The sequence below is a fragment of the Oncorhynchus tshawytscha genome, unplaced genomic scaffold, assembly GCF_018296145.1.
Source record: "Oncorhynchus tshawytscha isolate Ot180627B unplaced genomic scaffold, Otsh_v2.0 Un_contig_325_pilon_pilon, whole genome shotgun sequence".
Classification (NCBI taxonomy): Eukaryota; Metazoa; Chordata; class Actinopteri; order Salmoniformes; family Salmonidae; genus Oncorhynchus; species Oncorhynchus tshawytscha.
The window spans coordinates 29,990-52,265 of record NW_024609246.1 but is presented as its reverse complement, the minus strand read 5'-3'; the positions used below and the strand labels follow the sequence as shown (position 1 = coordinate 52,265).

Here is a 22,276-nt window from a genome sequence, read left to right as displayed (position 1 = left end):
CCAAGAACACGATGGTCACTCTGACAGAGCTCCAGAGTTCCTCTGTGGAGATGGGAGAACCTTCCAGAAGGACAACCACCAATCAGGCCTTTATTGTAGTGTGGCCAGATGGAAGCCACGCCTCAGTAAAAGGCACATGACAGCCCTCTTGGAGTGTGCCAATAGGCATCTTAATGACTCTCAGACCATGTGAATCAAGAGTCTCTGGTCTGATGAAACCAAGATTGAACTCTTTGGCCTGAATGTCAAGCGCCACTCGGGAGGCCCTTAGTTGACATAGTTTACGTGCTATAGTTGACAAAGTTGACATAATTCATGAGCTGTAGTGGACATAGTTAATCTGCTATAGTTGACATTGTTCATATGCTATAGTAGACATAATTAATGTGCTATAGTTGACATTGTTCATATGCTATAGTTGACATAGTTAATGTGCTATAGTTGACATAGTTAATGTGCTATAGTTGACATAGTTTACGTGCTATGATTGACATCCTTAATCTTCTATAGTTGACATAGTTAATTTTCTATAGTTGACGTAGTTAATTGACTATAGGTAACATGCTATAGTTAAAGTGCTATAGTTGACATCGTTAACTATGTCAACTCTAGCAGATCTATATCAGCAATATCTCATGAACTATGTCAACTATAGCACATTAACTATGTCAACTATAGCGATGAACTACATCAACTATAGCAAATTAACTATGTCAACTATAGCAGATTAAGGATGTCAATCATAGTTTACGTGCTATATCAATTCTAGCAGATTAACTTTGTCAACTATAGCAGATTAACTTTGCCAACTATAGCAGATTAACTATGTCAATTTTAGCAGATTAACTTTGTCAACTATAGCAGATTAACTTTGTCAACTATAGCAGATTAACTATGTCAACTATAACAGATTAACTATGTCAACTATAACAGATTAACTATGTCAACTATAGCAGATTAACTATGTCAACTATAGCAGATTAACTATGTCAACTATAACAGATTAACTATGTCAACTATAACAGATTAACTATGTCAACTATAGCAGATTAACTTTGTCAACTATAACAGATTAACTATGTCAACTATAGCAGATTAACTATGTCAACTATAACAGATTAACTGTCAACTATAGCAGATTAACTATGTTAACTGTAAACAGATTAACTATGTCAACTATAGCAGATTAACTATGTCAACTATAACAGATTAACTATGTCAACTGTAGCAGATTAACTATGTTAACTGTAAACAGATTAACTATGTCAACTGTAGCAGATTAACTATGTCAACTGTAAACAGATTAACTATGTCAACTATAGCAGATTAACTATGTCAACTATAGCAGATTAACAATGTCAACTATAGCAGATGAACTATGTCAACTATAGCAGATTAACTATGTCAACTGTAGCAGATTAACTATGTCAATTGTAGCAGATTAACTATGTCAACCATAGCTGTCACGTTCTGACCTTAATTCCTTTGTTATGTCTTTGTTTTAGTATGGTCAGGGCGTGAGTTAGGTGGGTTGTCTATGTTCCTTTTGTATGTTGTGTTTGCGTTAGGCCTGGTATGGTTCTCAATCAGAGGCAGGTGTCGTTAGTTGTCTCTGATGGAGAATCATACTTAGGTAGCCTTTTCCCACTTGTGTTTTGTGGGTGTTTATTTTCTGTCTAGTGTGTTTTGTCACTTTACAGAACTGTTTCGGTTTAGTTTCTTTATCTTTATTATTTTGTTTAGTATTCTGAGTTTAAATAAATATCATCATGAACACATACCACGCTGCGCTTCGGTCCTCACCTCATTCCAACGACGATCGTTACAATAGCAGATTAACTATGTCAACTATAGCAGAATAACTATGTCAACTATAGCAGATTAAATATGTCAATTTTAGCACTGAACTTGTTCTTAAAAAGTGGTCACCACTCACAGCAGATGGTTAACATGAACAGATGTTTAGGGTTGTTGCCTGTAGGTACTATAGACCTCAGAGATCAAATGTAAAGAACGCCTCATTTTCTCCAACATGTTGGGTGAAAACTCCAACAGGCTCTAACCAGCAGGAATCATTCTGCTCTAGCAGAAGGGTTTGAAGGGTGTTTGAAGGGTGAAGGGTGTTTGTGGTCAACACACACAGGGAACCAGCTGTGCTTCAGTCAGGGTGGCTCAGTTCACTACTGGCTGGGGTTAGGGATGGGGTTTAAGGGTCAGGCTGGGAGGATGAGGCTGGGTAGCTGGGAGCTGGGCTGAGGCTGGGGGCTGGGCTGAGGCTGGGTGTCTGGGAGCTGGGCTGGGGCTGGGTGGTTGAGAGCTGGGAGCTGGGCTGGGGCTGGGTGTCTGGGAGCTGTTCTGAGGCTGGGTGGCTGAGAGCTGGGAGCTGTTCTGAGGCTGGGTGACAAAGAGCTGGGCTGAAGATGTGTGGATGAGAGCTGGTCTTAGGCTGGGGAGCTTGGAGTTGGGCTAAGGCTGGGTGGCTGGGCTAAGGCTGGGTGGCTGGGAGCTGGGCTAAGGCTGGGTGGCTGGGAGCTGGGCTGAGGTTGGGTGGCTGGGAGCTGGGCTGAGGTTGGGTGGCTGGGAGCTGGGCTGAGGTTGGGTGGCTGGGAGCTGGGCTGAGGTTGGGTGGCTGGGAGCTGGGCTGAGGTTGGGTGGCTGGGAGCTGGGCTGAGGTTGGGTGGCTGGGAGCTTGTAGTTGGGATAAGACTGGGTGGCTGAAAGCTTGGAGCTGGGCTAAGGCTGGGTGGCTGGGAGTTGGGCTGAGGCTGGCTGGCTGAGAGCTTAGAGTTGGGATAAGAATGGGTGGCTGAGAGCTGGGCTGAGGCTGGGTGGCTGAGAGCTTGGAGTTGGGCTGAGGCTGGGTGACTGGGAGCTGGGCTGAGGCTGGGTGGCTGAGAGTAGGGCTGAAGTTTAGCTGAGGCTGGGTGACTGGGAGCTGGGCTGAGGCTGGGTGGCTGAGAGTAGGGCCGAAGTTTAGCTGAGGCTGGGTGACTAATAGCTGGTAGTTGGCCTGAAGCTGGGTGGCTGAAAGCTGGGAGCTGGGATGAGTCTAGGTGGCTGAGAACTGGGTTGAGGCTGGGTGGCTGAGAACTGGGTTGAGGCTGGGTGGCTGAGAACTGGGTTGAGGCTGGGTGGCTGAGAGCTGGGAGGCTGAGAACTGGGTTGAGGCTGGGTGGCTGAGAACTGGGTTGAGGTTGGGTGGCTGAGGGCTGGGTGGCTGAGAGCTGGGCTGAGGCTGGAGCTTGGTGCTATTTGGAAGGAGGGCTGTGCCACTCTCTGCAGTCTTCTCCTCTTTGAAGCCCAAGTCTTTCATATCAACCTCCAGCAGGTTGTTTAGTTCCCAGTCTTTCATATTAACCTCCCGGAGGCTGTTTAGTTCCCAGTCTTTCATATGAACCTCCAGCAGGTTGTTTAGTTCCCGGTCGTACATATCAACCTCCAGAAGGTTGTTTAGTTCCCAGTCTTTCATATCAACCTCCAGCAGGTTGTTCAGTTCCCAGTCTTTCTAAGCAACCACCAGCAGGTTGTTCAGTTCCCAGTCTTTCATATCAACCTCCAGCAGGTTGTTCAGTTCCCAGTCTTTCATATCAACCTCCAGCAGGCTGTTCAGTTCCCAGTCTTTCACATCAACCTCCAGCAGGCTGTTCAGTTCCCAGTCTTTCATATCAACCTCCAGCAGGTTGTTTAGTTCCCAGTCTTTCATATTAACCTCCAGCAGGCTGTTCAGTTCCCAGTCTTTCATATCAACCTCCAGCAGGTTGTTTAGTTCCCAGTCTTTCATATTAACCTCCAGCAGGCTGTTCAGTTCCCAGTCTTTCATATCAACCTCCAGCAGGCTGTTCAGTTCCCAGTCTTTCATATCAACCTCCAGCAGGCTCTTCAGTTCCCAGTCTTTCATATCAACCTTCAGGAGGTTGTTTAGTTCCCAGTCTTTCATATCAACCTCCAGGAGATTGTTTAGTTCCCAGTCTTTCATATTAACCTCCAGCAGGTTGTTCAGTTCCCAGTCTTTCATATCAACCTCCAACAGGCTGTTCAGTTCCCAGTCTTTCATATCAACCTCCAGCAGGCTGTTCAGTTCCCAGTCTTTCATATCAACCTCCAGCAGGTTGTTTAGTTCCCAGTCTTTCATATTAACCTCCAGCAGGCCGTTCAGTTCCCAGTCTTTCATATCAAACTCCAGCAGGCTGTTTAGTTCCCAGTCTTTCATATCAACCTCCAGCAGGCCGTTAAGTTCCCAGTCTTTCATATCAACCTCCAGCAGGCTGTTCAGTTCCCAGTCTTTGCCTCCTCCTCTAGTCTTTAATACATTTTACACCAGAACCAACAGTCCTCAGAATGATGACAACGAACTGAGAGTCAAAACATCATGTATGCCGTATTTTGGTTGTTCACGTCAGTGGCTCCAGTTGTACCAGTTGTAGCTCACCACACATGTTCTGCTTTGAGTGTGTGTACTTGCACGTGTGTGTACCTGGCCCATGTCCATCTGTAACTGTTGTGCCTGGGTCTCCTTCTGCTCCAACTTTTTATTCAGCCTCGTCACCTTCTCTAAGAGCTCTACCACCGCACTCCTCCTCTCCTCACTCCTCTCCTCCTCCTCCTCTCCTCCTCCTCTTGTGCTCTCCTCACTCCTCCTGGAACCACTGAAGTGGGACAGCAGTTTCTTCATAGCCTTGTCATCACACCTAAGGGACAGGAGAGACAGAGGCAGGTCAATTATATACAGGTTAGGGTTATGGTCCCCATTTTTCACATAAACATGTGTGTGTGAGAGGCTAATGCGTGTGTGTGCATACCTATGTGTGAGTGCATGTGTCTATGCGTCTGTGTGTGTGCTTCTCTCTCTGTGTGTGTGTGTGTGTGTGTGTGCATTATCCTGTGTATGTGTGTGTGTACTGTGTACCTGTCTCCGCAGCAGGACAGTCTGGTGAGGATCCTCTTCATTTCGTCCACCTGTCTCTGTTGTTCACCTGTCCCCAACACACATCAACATCAATTAACATGAATTAATACACACGTTTACATTTAACACATGTTCATGTGAAAAGCCATCCCAAACATGCACACACACTAAACCTGTTCTCACCTGTCCACTTTTCCTCATCATCGTCTGATGCTGCCTGGCCTTCTACTGACCGGAACAACTGCTCCTGACCTGGAGGACAGAACACACACATTAACACACATAGACGTCAGAAAAACAAACAAACCCCTCGTGGTGTCTTACTGTTATCTGGAGTTGTCTCAGAGCGGCCGGTGGGGGACCGGCGGTCCTGTTGGTTGTCTAGGCAACACCTCTGGACTGGTCCGCAGGCTCCGCCCACCTGCTTATTTGCCCTTGTGCACCCTGAGAGCTGTAATTTAGACACCTCCGACCTGGGAGAGAACAGTCAAAGAGATATAATATATATACAGAACAAAAATATAAATGCAACATGCAACAATTTCTAAGATTTTACTGAGTTACAGTTCATATAAGTAAATCAGTCAATTGAAATAAATTAATTAGGCTGTAATCTATGGATTTCAGATGACTGAGAATACAGATATGCATCTGTTGGTCACAGATAACTTTAAAAAAGGTAGGGGTAAAGATCAGAAAACCAGTCGGTATCTGGTGTGATCACCATTTGCCTCCTGCAGCACGACACATCTCCTTCTCATATTGATCAGGCTGTTGATTGTGGCCTGTGAAATGTTGTCCCACTCCACCTCAATGGCTGTGTGAAGTGCTGGAAGGTGGTGGGAACTGGAACACTCTGTCGAACACGTCGATCCAGAGCATCCCCAACATGCTCAATGGGTGACATGTCTGGTGAGTATGCAGGCCATGGAAGAACTGGGACATTTTCAGTTTCCAGGAATTGTGTACAGATCCTTGTGACATGGGTCCATGCATTATCATGCTGAAACATGAGGTGATGGTGGCGGATGAATGGCACAACAATGGGCCTCAGGATCTTGTCACAATATCTCATTCAAATTGCCATCAATAAAATGCAATTGTGTTTGTTGTCCATAGCTTATGCCTGCCCATACCATAACCACACCATCACCCTGAGGCACTCTGTTCACAACGTTGATATCAGCAAACCACTCGCACGACGCCATACATGCTGTTTGCCATCTGCCCGGTACAGTTGAAACCAGGATTCATCCGTGAAGTGCACACTTCTCCAGCGTGACAGTGGCCATCGAAGGTGAGCATTTGCCCAATGAAGTCGGTTACGACGCAAACTACATTCAGGTCAAGACCCTGGTGAGGACAACGAGCACCCAGATGAGCTTCCCTGAGACGGTTTCTGACAGTTTGTGTGTGAAATTCTTCAGTTGTGCAAACCCACAGTTTCATCAGCAGTCTGGGTGGCTGGTCTCAGACGATCACGCAGGTGAAGAAGACAGACGTGGAGGTCCTGGGCTGGAGTAGTTACACGTGGTCTTTGGTTGTGAGGCAGTTTGAACATACTGCCAAATTCTCTAAAATGATGTTGGAGGAGGCTTATGGTAGAGAAATTAACATTCATGGAGATTCCTGCAGTCAGCATGCCAGTTGCACGTTCCCCCAAAACTCATTGTGTTGTGTGACAAAACAGCACATTGTGCACCTGTGTAATGATCACGCTGTTTCATCAGCTTCTTGATATGCCACACCTGTCAGATAATGCTCACTAACAGGGATGTAAACACATTTTGTGCATATGGAACATTTCTGGGATCTTTTATTTCAGTTCATAAAACATGGAACCAATACTTTACGTGTTGCGTTTATATTTTTGTTCAGTATAAATATACACAGTGTAAATACTGTATATTCTGATTCTATTGCCACTTAGAATCAGGCTAGTACCTGCAGCTAAACAGATCCCCATGGAGCCATGGACCACCAAAGGCCCATTAGTATCTGCAGCTGAACAGATCTCCATGGAGCCATTGACTTACCACAGGCCCATTGGGCACAGTGAAGGAGAAAACATTGACATTTTTCTTGTACAGAACAAGGGCTCCGTATACATTGACACAATCAATCCAAGACATTGCCTGACATCAAAGAGGGTATTCCGTAACATGAGCATCTACAATCACCATCATCCTTTAATAGGAGCTGTGATATACTTAGCTCTTTATAGGGCTGCCTGTGATATACTGTAGCTAGCTATTTGATCTGGGTGGAGTACTATAATTGGGATAAGGTTTTCATCTTTAGTTGAAGGCGTTTTAGAAACTTTGTCCGCTAGAATAGTTTTGCTGAGAAAGACTGAGAGTTGTGAGGTTAAAAACAATGACATGAACTGGATCAAACTGAAAACCAGGAGAACACACAGACAACATGATGGTCAATCCAACCGTCCATAAGGCTCTGTTTTAGTCTAACATGAAAACAACTTATCCAGCTAACAACCATTTAACCATCTAGTTGTTTTTCTTTACATTTAAAATCCAAATTCAAAGTGTCTTATTCAGAACACATTCCCACTACAGTTCTCTAGCAGATCTATCATTCAGCATTTATTTACATTTTCCAGTTCTTTCTCTTTCTCTCTCTCTCTCCTTCTGTCTGGTGTTCTGTGTCGGAGGAAATCCGATAGGGGGCCAGGGAGAATCACTGTAAGTGTTTCCAGATGTCAACGTCCTGCCGCGTGTGTGTGTGTCGGTGGGTGTGCATGTATGTGTCTTGCCAAGAACAAAATCAGAGAAAGCTGTTTCTCAGAAGCTTGGATATACAGCCTCCAGCCAGTTACCCAGCAAGCCAGTTACCCAGCAAGCCGGTAACCCAGCCAGATAGTTACCCAGCAAGCCAGTAACCCAGCCAGACAGTTACCCAGCAAGCCAGTAACCCAGCCAGACATTACCCAGCCGGACAGTTACCCAGGCAGCCAGTAACCCAGCAAGACAGTTACCCAGTAAGCCAGCCAGACAGTTACCCAGCCATCCAGCCTGTAACAAGGCCAGACATTTACCCAGACAGACAGTTACCCAGCCAGCCTGTAACCCAGCCAAACTGCCAGACAGGTACCCAGCTGGCCAGCCTGTAACACAGCCAAAAAGCCAGACAGTTACCCAGCCAGCCAGCCTGTAACACAGCCAGACAGTTACCCAGCAACACAGACAGACAGACAGTTACCCAGCCAGACAGCCTGTAACACAGCCAGCCAGTTACCCAGCCAGCCAGTAACCCAGCCTGCGATCCAGTAACCCAGAAAGTAACCCAGCCAGCTAGACAGTTACCCAGCCAGCCAGACAGTAACCCAGCCAAACAGCCAGGCAGTTACCCAGCCAGCCAGTAACCCAGCCAAACAGCCAGGCAGTTACCCAGCCTGCCATCCAGTAACACAGGCAAATAGCCATACAGTTACCCAGCCTGCCAGATCAATCATTCAGCATTTATTCAAATGTTCCAGTTCTTTCTCTTTCTCTCGCTCTCTCCTTTCATCTGGTGTTCTGTGTCAGAGGAAATATGATAGGCGAGCTGGGAGAATCCAGATGTCAACGTCCTGCCGCCTGTGTGTGTGTTGGTGAGTGTATGTGTCTTGCCAAGAACAAAATCAGAGAAAGCAGTTTCTCAGCAGCTTGGATATACAAACACCAGTCTGTAACACAGCCAGACAGTTACCCAACCATCCAGCCAGCCAGTCTGTAACAGAGCCAGACAGTTACCCAGCCAACCAGCGAGTAACCCAGCCAGACAGTTACCCAGCCACCCAGCCAGTAACCCAGACAGCCAGCATGTGATTTTACTTACCTATTGTTCACCTAATACATTTTTTGCGCTATTGGTTAGAGCCTGTAAGTAAGCATTTCACTGTAAGGTTACCCTGCCAGCCACCAACAGGGTTTGGACCAGGCTGACTCTATGCTGTAGGATCAGCCACAGTACAGAAACAGCCTGACTCTATACTGTGGGAACAACTAGGGAAAGTTGTACAACTGAATGCATTCAACTGAAATGTGTCTTCCAGATTGAACCCAACCCATCTGAATCAGAGAGGTGCGGGGGGCTGCTTTAATCAACATCCACATCTTCGGCACCCGGGGAACAGTGGGTTAACTGCCTTGCTTAGGGGCAGAAAGATAGACTTTTACCTTGTCAGCTCTGGGATTCGATCCAGCAATCTTTTGGTTACTGGCCCAACGCTCTAACCACTGGGCTACCTGCCACCCCTACTGGACAGCCACAGGGTTAGGATTATATCCTGTTGGGACGAGACTGACTGTATGCTGTAGGATCAACTACAGTTGAAGTTGACTCTGTGGATATAAAACATTTTAATGTGTAGTTTAGAGCTAGGTTTCTGTGGATATAAAACAGAGTGATGAGCTAGGGCTCTGTGGATATAAAACAGCATAGTGATGTGTAGTTTAGAGCTAGGGCTCTGTGGGTATAAAACAGCATAGTGATGTGTAGTTTAGAGCTAGGGCTCTGTGGGTATAAAACCTAGCAGAAAAACCTACTGATATTTCCAACTACTTTAATCACTTTTTCATTGGGATGGCAGGTAGCCTAGTGGTTAGAGGGGGAGGCAGGTAGCCTAGTGGTTAGAGAGGGGGCCAGGTAGCCTAGTGGTTTAGAGGGGGGAGGGGGCTACACCTGCCACTGGCTCCTATAGAGGCCACCCCACCACCACTACACCAGACTCCTATAGAGGCCACCCCACCACCACCACTTTAGACCAGACTCCTATAGAGGCCACCCCACCACCACTACACCAGACTCCTATAGAGGCCACCCCACCACCACTACACCAGACTCCTATAGAGGACACTCCACCACCACTACACCAGACTCCTATAGAGGCCACCCCACCACCACTACACCAGACTCCTATAGAGGACACTCCACCACCACTACACCAGACTCCTATAGAGGCCACCGCACCACCACTACACCAGACTCCTATAGAGGCCACCCCACCACCACCATTACACCAGACTCCTATAGAGGCCACACCACCACCACCACTACACCTGGCTCCTATAGATGCCACACCACCGCCACCACTACACCAGGCTCCAATGAGGCCACCCCACCACCACTACACCAGACTCCTATAGAGGCCACCGCACCACCACTACACCACAACTACACCAGACTCCTCAAGAGGCCACCCCACCACAACTACACCAGACTCCTCAAGAGGCCACCCCACCACCACCCCACCACAACTACACCAGACTCCTATAGAGGCCACCCCACCACCACTACACCACAACTACACCAGACTCCTCAAGAGGCCACCCCACCACAACTACACCAGACTCCTCAAGAGGCCACCCCACCACCACCCCACCACAACTACACCAGACTCCTATAGAGGCCACCCCACCACCACTACACCAGACTCCTATAGGGGCCACCCCACCACCACTACACCAGACTCCTATAGAGGCCACCGCACCACCACTACACCAGACTCCTATAGAGGCCACCCCACCACAACTACACCAGACTCCTATAGAGGCCACTGCACCACCACTACACCAGATTCCTATAGGGCCACCCCACCACCACCCCACCACAACTACACCAGACTCCTATAGAGGCCACCCCACCACCACTACACCAGACTCCTATAGGGCCACCCCACCACCACTACACCAGACTCCTATAGAGGCCACCGCACCACCACTACACCAGACTCCTATAGAGGCCACCCCACCACAACTACACCAGACTCCTATAGAGGCCACTGCACCACCACTACACCAGATTCCTATAGGGGCCACCCCACCACCACCCCACCACAACTACACCAGACTCCTCAAGAGGCCAGCCCACCACAACTACACCAGACTCCTATAGAGGCCACTCCACCACCTCTACACCAGACTCCTATAGAGGCCACCGCACCACCACTACACCAGACTCCTATAGAGGCCACCCCACCACCACCCCACCACAACTACACCAGCCTCCTCAAGAGGCCACCCCACCACAACTACACCAGACTCCTCAAGAGGCCAGCCCACCACAACTACACCAGACTCCTATAGAGGCCACACCACCACCACCACTACACCAGGCTCCTAAAGAGGCCACACCACCACCACCACTACACCAGGCTCCTATAGAGGCCACCCCACCACCACTACACCAGACTCCTATAGAGGCCACCGCACCACCACTACACCAGACTCCTATAGAAGCCACCCCACCACCACCCCACCACAACTACACCAGACTCCTCAAGAGGCCACCCCACCACAACTACCAGACTCCTCAAGAGGCCACCCCACCACCACCCCACCACCACTACACCAGACTCCTATATAGGCCACCGCACCACCAGACTCCTATAGGGGCCACCCCACCACCACCCCACCACAACTACACCAGACTTCTCAAGAGTCCACCCCACCATAACTACACCAGACCCCTCAAGAGGCCACCCCACCACAACTACACCAGACTCCTATAGAGGCCACCCCACCACCACCCCACCACAACTACACCAGACTCCTCAAGAGGCCACCCCACCACAACTACACCAGACTCCTCAAGAGGCCACCCCACCACCACCCCACCACAACTACACCAGACTCCTCAAGAGTCCACCCCACCATAACTACACCAGACCCCTCAAGAGGCCACCCCACCACAACTACACCAGACTCCTCAAGAGGCCACCCCACCACCACCCCACCACCACTACACCAGACTCCTATAGAGGCCACCCACCACAACTACACCAGACTCCTATAGAGGCCACCCCACCACCACTACACCAGACTCCTATAGAGGCCACCCCACCACAACTACACCAGACTCCTATAGAGGCCACCCCACCACCACTACACCAGACTCCTATAGAGACCACCGCACCACCACTACACCAGACTCCAATAGAGGCCACCCCACCACCACTACACCAGACTCCTATAGAGGCCACCCCACCACCACTACACCAGACTCCAATAGAGGCCACCCCACCACCACTACACCAGACTCCTATAGAGGCCACCCCACCACCACTACACCAGACTCCTATAGAGGCCACCCCACCACCACCCCACCACAACTACACCAGACTCCTCAAGAGGCCACCCCACCACAACTACACCAGACTCCTCAAGAGGCCACCCCACCACCACCCCACCACCACTACACCAGACTCCTATAGAGGCCACACCACCACAACTACACCAGACTCCTATAGAGGCCACCCCACCACCACTACACCAGACTCCTATAGAGGCCACCCCACCACAACTACACCAGACTCCTCATAGAGGCCACCCCACCACCACTACACCAGACTCCTATAGAGACCACCGCACCACCACTACACCAGACTCCAATAGAGGCCACCCCACCACCTCTACACCAGACTCCTATAGAGGCCACCCCACCACCACTACACCAGACTCCAATAGAGGCCACCCACCACCTCTACACCAGACTCCTATAGAGGCCACCCCACCACCACTACACGAGACTCCTATAGAGGCCACCCCACCACCACTACACCAGACTCCTATAGGGGCCACCCCACCACCAGTACACCAGGCTCCTGTAGAGGCCACCCCACCACCACCACTACACCAGACTCCTATAGAGGCCAACCCACCACCACTACACCAGACTCCTATAGAGGCCACCCCACCACCACTACACCAGACTCCTATAGAGGACACCCCAACACCACTACACCAGACTCCTATAGAGGACACCCCACCACCACTACACCAGGCTCCTATAGGGGCCACCCCACCACCACCACTACACCAGACTCCTATAGGGGCCACCCCACCACCACCACTACACCAGACTCCTATAGAGGCCACCCCACCACCACTACACCAGACTCCTATAGAGGCCACCCCACCACCACTACACCAGACTCCTATAGAGGCCACCCCACCACCACTACACCAGACTCCTATAGAGGTCACTCCACCACCACTACACCAGACTCCTATAGAGGCCACCCCACCACCACTACACCAGACTCCTATAGAGGCCACCGCACCACCACCACTACTCACTACACCAAACTTCTATAGGGGCCACCCCACCACCACTACACCAGACTCCTATAGAGGCCACCCCACCACCACCCCACCACAACTACACCAGACTCCTCAAGAGGCCACCCCACCACAACTACACCAGACTCCTCAAGAGGCCACCCCACCACCACCCCACCACCACTAGACTCCTATAGAGGCCACCGCACCACCAGACTCCTATAGGGGCCACCCCACCACCACCCCACCACAACTACACAGACTTCTCAAGAGTCCACCCCACCATAACTACACCAGACCCCTCAAGAGGCCACCCCACCACAACTACACCAGACTCCTATAGAGGCCACCCCACCACCACCCCACCACAACTACACCAGACTCCTCAAGAGGCCACCCCACTACAACTACACCAGACTCCTCAAGAGGCCACCCCACCACCACCCCACCACAACTACACCAGACTCCTCAAGAGTCCACCCCACCATAACTACACCAGACCCCTCAAGAGGCCACCCCACCACAACTACAACAGACTCCTCAAGAGGCCACCCCACCACCACTACACCAGACTCCTATAGAGGCCACCCCACCACAACTACACCAGACTCCTATAGAGGCCACCCCACCACCACTACACCAGACTCCTATAGAGACCACCGCACCACCACTACACCAGACTCCACCCACCCCACCACCTCTACACCAGACTCCTATAGAGGCCACCCCACCACCACTACACCAGACTCAATAGAGGCCACTCCACCACCTCTACACCAGACTCCTATAGAGGCCACCCCACCACCACTACACGAGACTCCTATAGACCACCACCCCACCACCACTACACCAGACTCCTATAGGGCCACCCCACCACCACTACACCAGGCTCCTGTAGAGGCCACCCCACCACCACCACTACACCAGACTCCTATAGAGGCCACCCCACCACCACTACACCAGACTCCTATAGAGGCCACCCCACCACCACTACACCAGACTCCTATAGAGGCCACCCCACCACCACCACTACACCACAGGACTACACCAGACTCCTCAGAGGCCACCCCACCACCACTACACCAGACTCCTATAGAGGCCACCCCACCACCACTACACCAGACTCCTATAGAGGTCACCCACCACCACTACACCAGACTCCTATAGAGGCCACCCCACCACCACTACACCAGACTGCTATAGAGGCCACCCCACCACCACTACACCAGACTCCTATAGGGGCCACCCCACCACCACTACACCAGGCTCCTGTAGAGGCCACCCCACCACCACCACTACACCAGACTCCTATAGAGGCCACCCACCACCACTACACCAGGCTCCTATAGGGGCCACCCCACCACCACCACTACACCAGACTCCTATAGGGCCACCCCACCACCACCACTACACCAGACTCCTATAGAGACCACCCCACCACCACTACACCAGACTCCTATAGAGGCCACCCCACCACCACTACACCAGACTCCTATAGAGGCCACCCCACCACCACTACACCAGACTCCAATAGAGGTCACTCCACCACCACTACACCAGACTCCTATAGAGGCCACCCCACCACCACTACACCAGACTGCTATAGAGGCCACCCCACCACCACTACTCACTACACCAAACTTCTATAGGGGCCACCCCACCACCACTACACCAGGCTCCTGTAGAGGCCACCCCACCACCACCACTACACCAGACTCCTATAGAGGCCAACCCACCACCACTACACCAGACTCCTATAGAGGCCACCCCACCACCACTACACCAGACTCCTATAGAGGTCACCCCAACACCACTACACCAGACTCCTATAGAGGACACCCCACCACCACTACACCAGGCTCCTATAGGGGCCACCCCACCACCACCACTACACCAGACTCCTATAGGGGCCACCCCACCACCACCACTACACCAGACTCCTATAGAGGCCACCCCACCACCACTACACCAGACTCCTATAGAGGCCACCCCACCACCACTACACCAGACTCCTATAGAGGCCACCCCACCACCACTACACCAGACTCCTATAGAGGTCACTCCACCACCACTACACCAGACTCCTATAGAGGCCACCCCACCACCACTACACCAGACTGCTATAGAGGCCACCGCACCACCACCACTACTCACTACACCAAACTTCTATAGGGGCCACCCCACCACCACTACACCAGACTCCTATAGAGGCCACACCACCGCCACCACTAAACCAGGCTCATATAGAGGCCACTCCACCACCACTACACCAGACTCCTATAGAGGCACCCCCACCACCACCACTACTCACTACACCAGACTTCTATAGGGGCCACCACTACACCAGACTCCTATAGAGGCCACCCCACCGCCACCACTACACCAGGCTCATATAGAGGCCACTCCACCACCACTACACCAGACTCCTATAGAGGCCACCCCACCACCACCACTACTCACTACACCAGACTTCTATAGGGGCCACCACTACACCAGACTCCTATAGAGGACACCCCACCACCACTACACCAGGCTCCTATAGGGGCCACCCCACCACCACCACTACACCAGACTCCTATAGGGGCCACACCACCGCCACCTCGACACCAGGCTCCTATAGAGGCCACCCCACCACCACTACACCAGACTCCTATAGAGGCCACCCCACCACCACTACACCAGACTCCTATAGAGGTCACTCCACCACCACTACACCAGACTCCTATAGAGGCCACCCCACCACCACTACACCAGACTCCTATAGAGGCCACCGCACCACCACTACACCAGACTCCTATAGAGGCCACCCCACCACAACTACAGACCAGACTCCCCACCACCACTATAGACTCCTATAGAGCCACCCCACCACCACTACACCAGACTCCAATAGAGACCACCGCACCACCACTCACCCAGACTCCTATAGAGGCCACCCCACCACCACTACACCAGACTCCTATAGAGGACACCCCAACACCACTACACCAGACTCCTATAGAGGACACCCCACCACCACTACACCAGGCTCCTATAGGGGCCACCCCACCACCACCACTACACCAGACTCCTATAGGGGCCACCCCACCACCACCACTACCCCAGACTCCTATAGAGGCCACCCCACCACCACTACACCAGACTCCTATAGAGGCCACCCCACCACCACTACACCAGACTCCTATAGAGGCCACCCCACCACCACCACTACCAGACTCCTATAGAGGTCACTCCACCACCACTACACCAGACTCCTATAGAGGCCACCCCACCACCACTACACCAGACTCCTATAGAGGCCACCCCACCACCACCACTACTCACTACACCAGACTTCTATAGGGGCCACCACTACACCAGACTCCTATAGAGGCCACCCCACCGCCACCATTACACCAGGCTCATATAGAGGCCACCCCACCACCACCACTACTCACTACACCAGACTTCTATAGGGGCCACCACTACACCAGACTCCTATAGAGGACACCCCACCACCACTACACCAGGCTCCTATAGGGGCCACCCCACCACCACCACTACACCAGACTCCTATAGGGGCCACACCACCGCCACCACGACACCAGGCTCCTATAGAGGCCACCCCACCACCACTACACCAGACTCCTATAGAGGCCACCCCACCACCACTACACCAGACTCCTATAGAGGTCACTCCACCACCACTACACCAGACTCCTATAGAGGCCACCCCACCACCACTACACCAGACTCCTATAGAGGCCACCGCACCACCACTACACCAGACTCCTATAGAGGACACTCCACCACCACTACACCAGACTCCTATAGAGGACACTCCACCACTACTACACCAGACTCCTATAGAGGTCACTCCACCACCACTACACCAGACTCCTATAGAGGTCACTCCACCACCACTACACCAGACTCCTATAGAGGCCACCCCACCACCACTACACCAGACTCCTATAGAGGCCACCGCACCACCACTACACCAGACTCCTATAGAGGACACTCCACCACCACTACACCAGACTCCTATAGAGGACACTCCACCACTACTACACCAGACTCCTATAGAGGTCACTCCACCACCACTACACCAGACTCATGCACCTAGGTAGAACTGGACCTATACTAGAGGAATAACATGTAGAGTAACTGAAGCTTTTTTCCTGAAGGTACAGTCATGTTAACCTGTAGTAGAGGATCTCCTGCTCCAGCTGCTGGATGTGTCTCTGTAGGACTGGTACTCTGCTGGCTTTAGCCTCCAGCTCTTTGACCTTCCCCATTCCACTGACCAGCGCCTGACGGGCATCCTCCACCTTCTTCCTCATGTCCACCTGCTCCACCTGCAGTGCCCTGTTACACGCCTCTAACTCCGTTACTGCCTCCCGCGATGACCTCAGCTCTTGCTCCAGCTTTTTATTAAACAGAATGGCCTCCTCCACCTGCCCATTCCGAGAGCTGTGGATCGGGTCAATCTCATGGAGGAGGCTCCGCAGGCTAGTGTACTGGCTACTGGTCTTCAAGCTAGAGTACTGGCTGGGGTCATGCTGGCTGCTGGGATTGCTGCTGTGGGTCGTCTTGATGTGGCTGAGGTTGTGGGTCTTGGTGTTCCCATGGCAGTTGTTGCTGCTGTGGGTCGTCCGGACAGATAGTTTGTGATGAGTGATGAAGCAGCCGCCCTCTGATTCGTGTTTGGAGTGGCTCTTCAACAGTCCTACCTGGGAGGGGACAGACAGACAACAGTAGGCTATGGCCAGTTCAGTGATGGGGGGATAATAGCCTGCTAAAACATAGCTTTTCCAAGCCAACTTTCCCATAAACATATTCATTTGAAAGTGTCAGTGTCTCTATTCTAAAACTTCATGATCCTTTACAGGGCTATGTTTTGTTACAGACTCAAAGCCTCCCATCAACACATAATAATAACAATACCACTGATGCCCATCTGGATACCCTTACCTGTAGTGCCAGGGAGCGGGCATCACTGCTCTGTAGAGCTGCCCTCATATCCTCAACCAGCTCCCTCAGACTGGCATTCTCATCCTGTAGTTTAGTTATCCTTTCCTCTGCTTCCTCCAGAGCCACAATCTCCTCGTAACACTCCCGGGTGCAGGAGGCGCGCAGCTGCCGACAGCCCGGCAAATGTCTATCTGAGTTCGGTGACGATCCCCGGCTCTCTCTCCCACCGGTCCCCAGAGATAGCATCTTCTTTCGCCGCCTCAGAGGGATCCTCAGGCGGATCTGAGTCTCTATATGCTCGCTGTCTTTCCCGACCAGTAACCTCCCGTTCTCATACTGGGACCCAGCCTTGGTGCTGAAGTATCCGCAGAGTTTAGCGTGGAACTGCCTGAAGGTAAACTCACTGGGCAGATTATCCAGGACCCCCACACACTCCTCCGACTCAGAGTCTTTGTTCAACCCCAAGATCTCACACAGAATATTAAAGTCCTCCATAGATATCTTCCCATCTCCTGTACAGTCCATGTGGTGGAAGATCTCCTGCAGATACTGGTCCAGTCCGGTCGCCAGAACTATAATTTCGTTCTCTACTCCCCGATCCAGTCCGTAGTGGTAAGCCAGGGTACTCGCTATCCATTGTGTCCTGCGGGCGGGTCGGCCGTACAGATCACAACTATCTTTAGCCAATATTTTATCCATTCTTTTCAAATCAGTACACATCCATTGATGAGAAGAAAACAAGTTGTGTATCAGTGATCATGTTGTAGCATCCTGTGTCCATGTTCTCTTTTCCGTGACTGAATAAAAGTGTATTTCTGCAGAGGAGCTCTCTGTGCGCGCAGGGCGTTTCTTTGAAGCGAGTTTTGGCTCAGCCCCTCAACACATATAAACTGGGGCGACATTTGAAATGGTTTCCTCGAAAGTAGAGAAAGAAAATGTTTTCACGTTCACATGTTTCTAACGCAGGCTAGCCTACATTACACTATCATACGGTAAGAGTAGAACACATCATATTTTATAGAATAGAAAGCAAAATGAAATAAAATAATGGGATAGAATACAATACAATGTGTAATATCATATTGCGACCTGATAATAACAGTCCTGACATGTAGCTTATTTGAAACAATAGGGTTTAAACCAATCAACTGCTGTTCTATTGAGTTAGACCAGTTGATTAGCAGTTAGGACTGATGTCTGGTCGACCAACAGATATCAATACGGCTTCATTGTTCTGTAATTGAGTCCGTGAGAGGGATAATGGTTTGAAAAGCCTAGGTGGTATTCATGCACGAAACAAAATATTGAATGATTTAAAGATTTTGTTATAATAGTTTCGAACAGGTTGAAAAAAGTAATTGCTGAAAATAATGACAGTCTTAAATTACTAAAATATTGTGTGGGTTGTTTGTATTTTTTGTAAAAACATTGTTTGTTTTAGCATCAGAATAGTCTACAATCTTTTATCTAGTTCAGAATTATCAGGATAATAGCAATGCTTGATTATTCTAATCTAATCGGGCTTTCAAAGTTCCAGTTCGTTCCGGATTGGCCATTGTGATAAATAATATCCATTTATTATGATATATTATGATGTCACAATGTAAATTTCACTCACCGCAACATTGTTACAAACAACTTGTGACACTGGCGATTGTAACGTTATCACGTTGTTGTCGCAACACTGGTTGCTAAGGTGACGTAAACAGTACCGCATTTGATGTTATTCCGCCAAAGATGAAACCGTGATTCTACGTAATTATGAATATAATTTGGCTATATACCATGTATCAGTGATGATATTGGTAAAAGATTTAAGGGACACAAACTGAAACAGCTGCCGAACTGCACCTCCAGTCTACCAAAGAGCTAAGGACTATTTCGTGTAGCGGTAAGTAGGACGGTGATTCACAGAAAAATTGACATGTAATTTTACTCAGATGATGTGAAAATTATGTGCCTGAAGGATCGGTAGGATCACCAACCCACGCAGGCAAGCAGGACAGTAAACGGTAGGCTTGTGCATTGTGAATTATGATTTTAAAAGTTGCATAATAATGTAGAGCTGTATCTTGTATTGTTGTATGCGTAGCATTTACACATTGTTGTTAGGAGTGTAGAGCATGACATTTGTTATTTTAAGAATACAATAATGAACATTTACTTTGTTTGGCTGCAACGTAATTTATTATATTTATTTATATTTATTTTTGACGAAGTTAGAAATAACAGTGTTTGTTCCCTTGGCAGGTCTGTTATTCAGTCAGTAACGTTACATTGTCTATTAACCAGAAAAAGCTGTGACTGAACCATGGAGTCCAGATCGCTGTGTGAGGAACCAGACTCCAAGAGCTCTCTACCCTGTCCCTCTCCACCAGACTCTGATTTGGGGGAGGACACAGAGACAGAAGGGTGTGGGAGAGACAGGGACAGGGAGGACATGTTCCCAGGGGGACAAGAACATAGAGACCAGGACAGGTCATATTCGGAGTCCAGCTCACCTGTGGATGTCATCGTTACGACAGACAGCAAAGACATACCCGATGACCTGACCAGTACAAACAGCAAAGATGGCTCCCATGTCGTCAAATGGACTGTCAGCATTGTTATAGCCATTCCTAAAGGTACACTACCATATGTTGGGACTATACATATTACAACAAGCAAGCACATTATAAACAGAAATGTCAACACAAAATACAGTAGCACCCACAAACACATTGGCAAACAGCAGAATTGCGCAGTATTTGAATTCACAAACATTAATTTTATAGAAAACAGAGAAGAAAATGAATGTTACTTGTTTATAGTTACTAAAACTATAGCATACACACAAGAGTCCTTGACATCACCCCTAACTGTCCCCTATATCATAAAGCTACATTACCCCTATATGTATATCACCCCTATCTTTCCCCTAACTGTCCCCTATATCATAGAGCTACATCACCCCTATGTATATCACCCCTATCTGTCCCCTAACTGTCCCCTATATCATAGAGCTACATTACCCCTATGTATATCACCCCTATCTGTCCCCTAACTGTCCCCTATCTGTCCTCTATACCATAGAGCTACATTACCCTCTCTGTCCTCTATACCATAGAGCTACATTCCCCATATGTATATCACCCCTATCTGTCCCCTATATCATTGACCTACATCACCCTCTCTGTCCTCTATACCATATTACCCCATATGTATATCACCCCTATCTGTCCCCTATATCATTGACCCATCACCCTATACCATATTACCCCATATGTATATCACCCCTATCTGTCCCCTATCTGTCCCCTATATCATAGAGCTGCATCACCATATCTGTCCCCTATATCATAGAGCAACATCACCCCTATCTGTCCTCTATATCATAGAGCTGCATCACCCTATCTGTCCTCTATATCATAGAGCTACATTACCCTCTCTGTCCTCTATACCATAGAGCTACATTACCCCTATATGTATATCACCCCTATCTGTCCCCTAACTGTCCCCTATATCATAGAGCTACATTACCCCTATATATATCACCCCTATCTGTCCCATAACTGTCCCCTATCTGTCCTCTATACCATAGAGCTACATTACCCCTATATGTATATCACCCCTATCTGTCCCCTATCTGTCCCCTATATCATAGAGCTGCATCACCCTATCTGTCCCCTATATCATAGAGCTGCATAACCCCTATCTGTCCTCTATATCCTAGAGCTGCATCACTCTATCTGTCCTCTATATCATAGAGCTGCATCACCCTATCTGTCCCCTATATGATAGAGCTGCATCACCCTATCTGTCCCCAATATCATAGAGCTGCATCACCCTATCTGTCCTCTATATCATAGAGCTGCATCACCCAATCTGTCCTCTATATCATAGAGCTGCATCACCCAATCTGTCCTCTATATCATAGAGCTGCATCACCCAATCTGTCCTCTATATCATAGAGCTGCATCACCCAATCTGTCCTCTATATCATAGAGCTGCATCACCCAATCTGTCCTCTATATCATAGAGCTGCATCACCCAATCTGTCCTCTATATCATAGAGCTGCATCACCCTATCTGTCCTCTATACCATAGAGCTAAACTACCACTATCTGTCCCTATACCATGGAGCTACATTACCCCCATCTGTCCCCAATACCATAGAGCTGCATAACCCCTATCTGTCCTCTATACCATAGAGCTACATTACCCTCTCTGTCCTCTATGCCATAGAGCTACAATACCCCATATGTATATCACCCCTATCTGTCCCCTATCTGTCCCCTATATCATAGAGCTGCATCACCCTATCTGTCCTCTATACCATAGAGCTACATTACCCCTATATGTATATCACCCCTATCTG

General features: G+C 49.6%; 1 protein-coding gene across 1 annotated transcript in view; it reads right to left on the bottom strand.

The window, feature by feature from the left end:
- efcc1 (EF-hand and coiled-coil domain containing 1) overlaps positions 1-18,720 on the bottom strand; it is a 54,225-nt gene extending 35,505 nt beyond the window's left edge. Inside the window, exons 1-6 of the mRNA XM_042314616.1 lie at positions 17,920-18,720; positions 17,149-17,678; positions 5,231-5,379; positions 5,090-5,158; positions 4,907-4,973; positions 4,475-4,688 (exon numbers count right to left, since the gene is read on the bottom strand). Of these exons, the coding sequence (XP_042170550.1) occupies positions 4,475-4,688; positions 4,907-4,973; positions 5,090-5,158; positions 5,231-5,379; positions 17,149-17,678; positions 17,920-18,639 (1,749 nt within the window). The 5' untranslated portion in view covers positions 18,640-18,720. The remainder of the gene's footprint in view (positions 1-4,474; positions 4,689-4,906; positions 4,974-5,089; positions 5,159-5,230; positions 5,380-17,148; positions 17,679-17,919) is intronic.
- Positions 18,721-22,276: the final 3,556 nt, after the last annotated feature.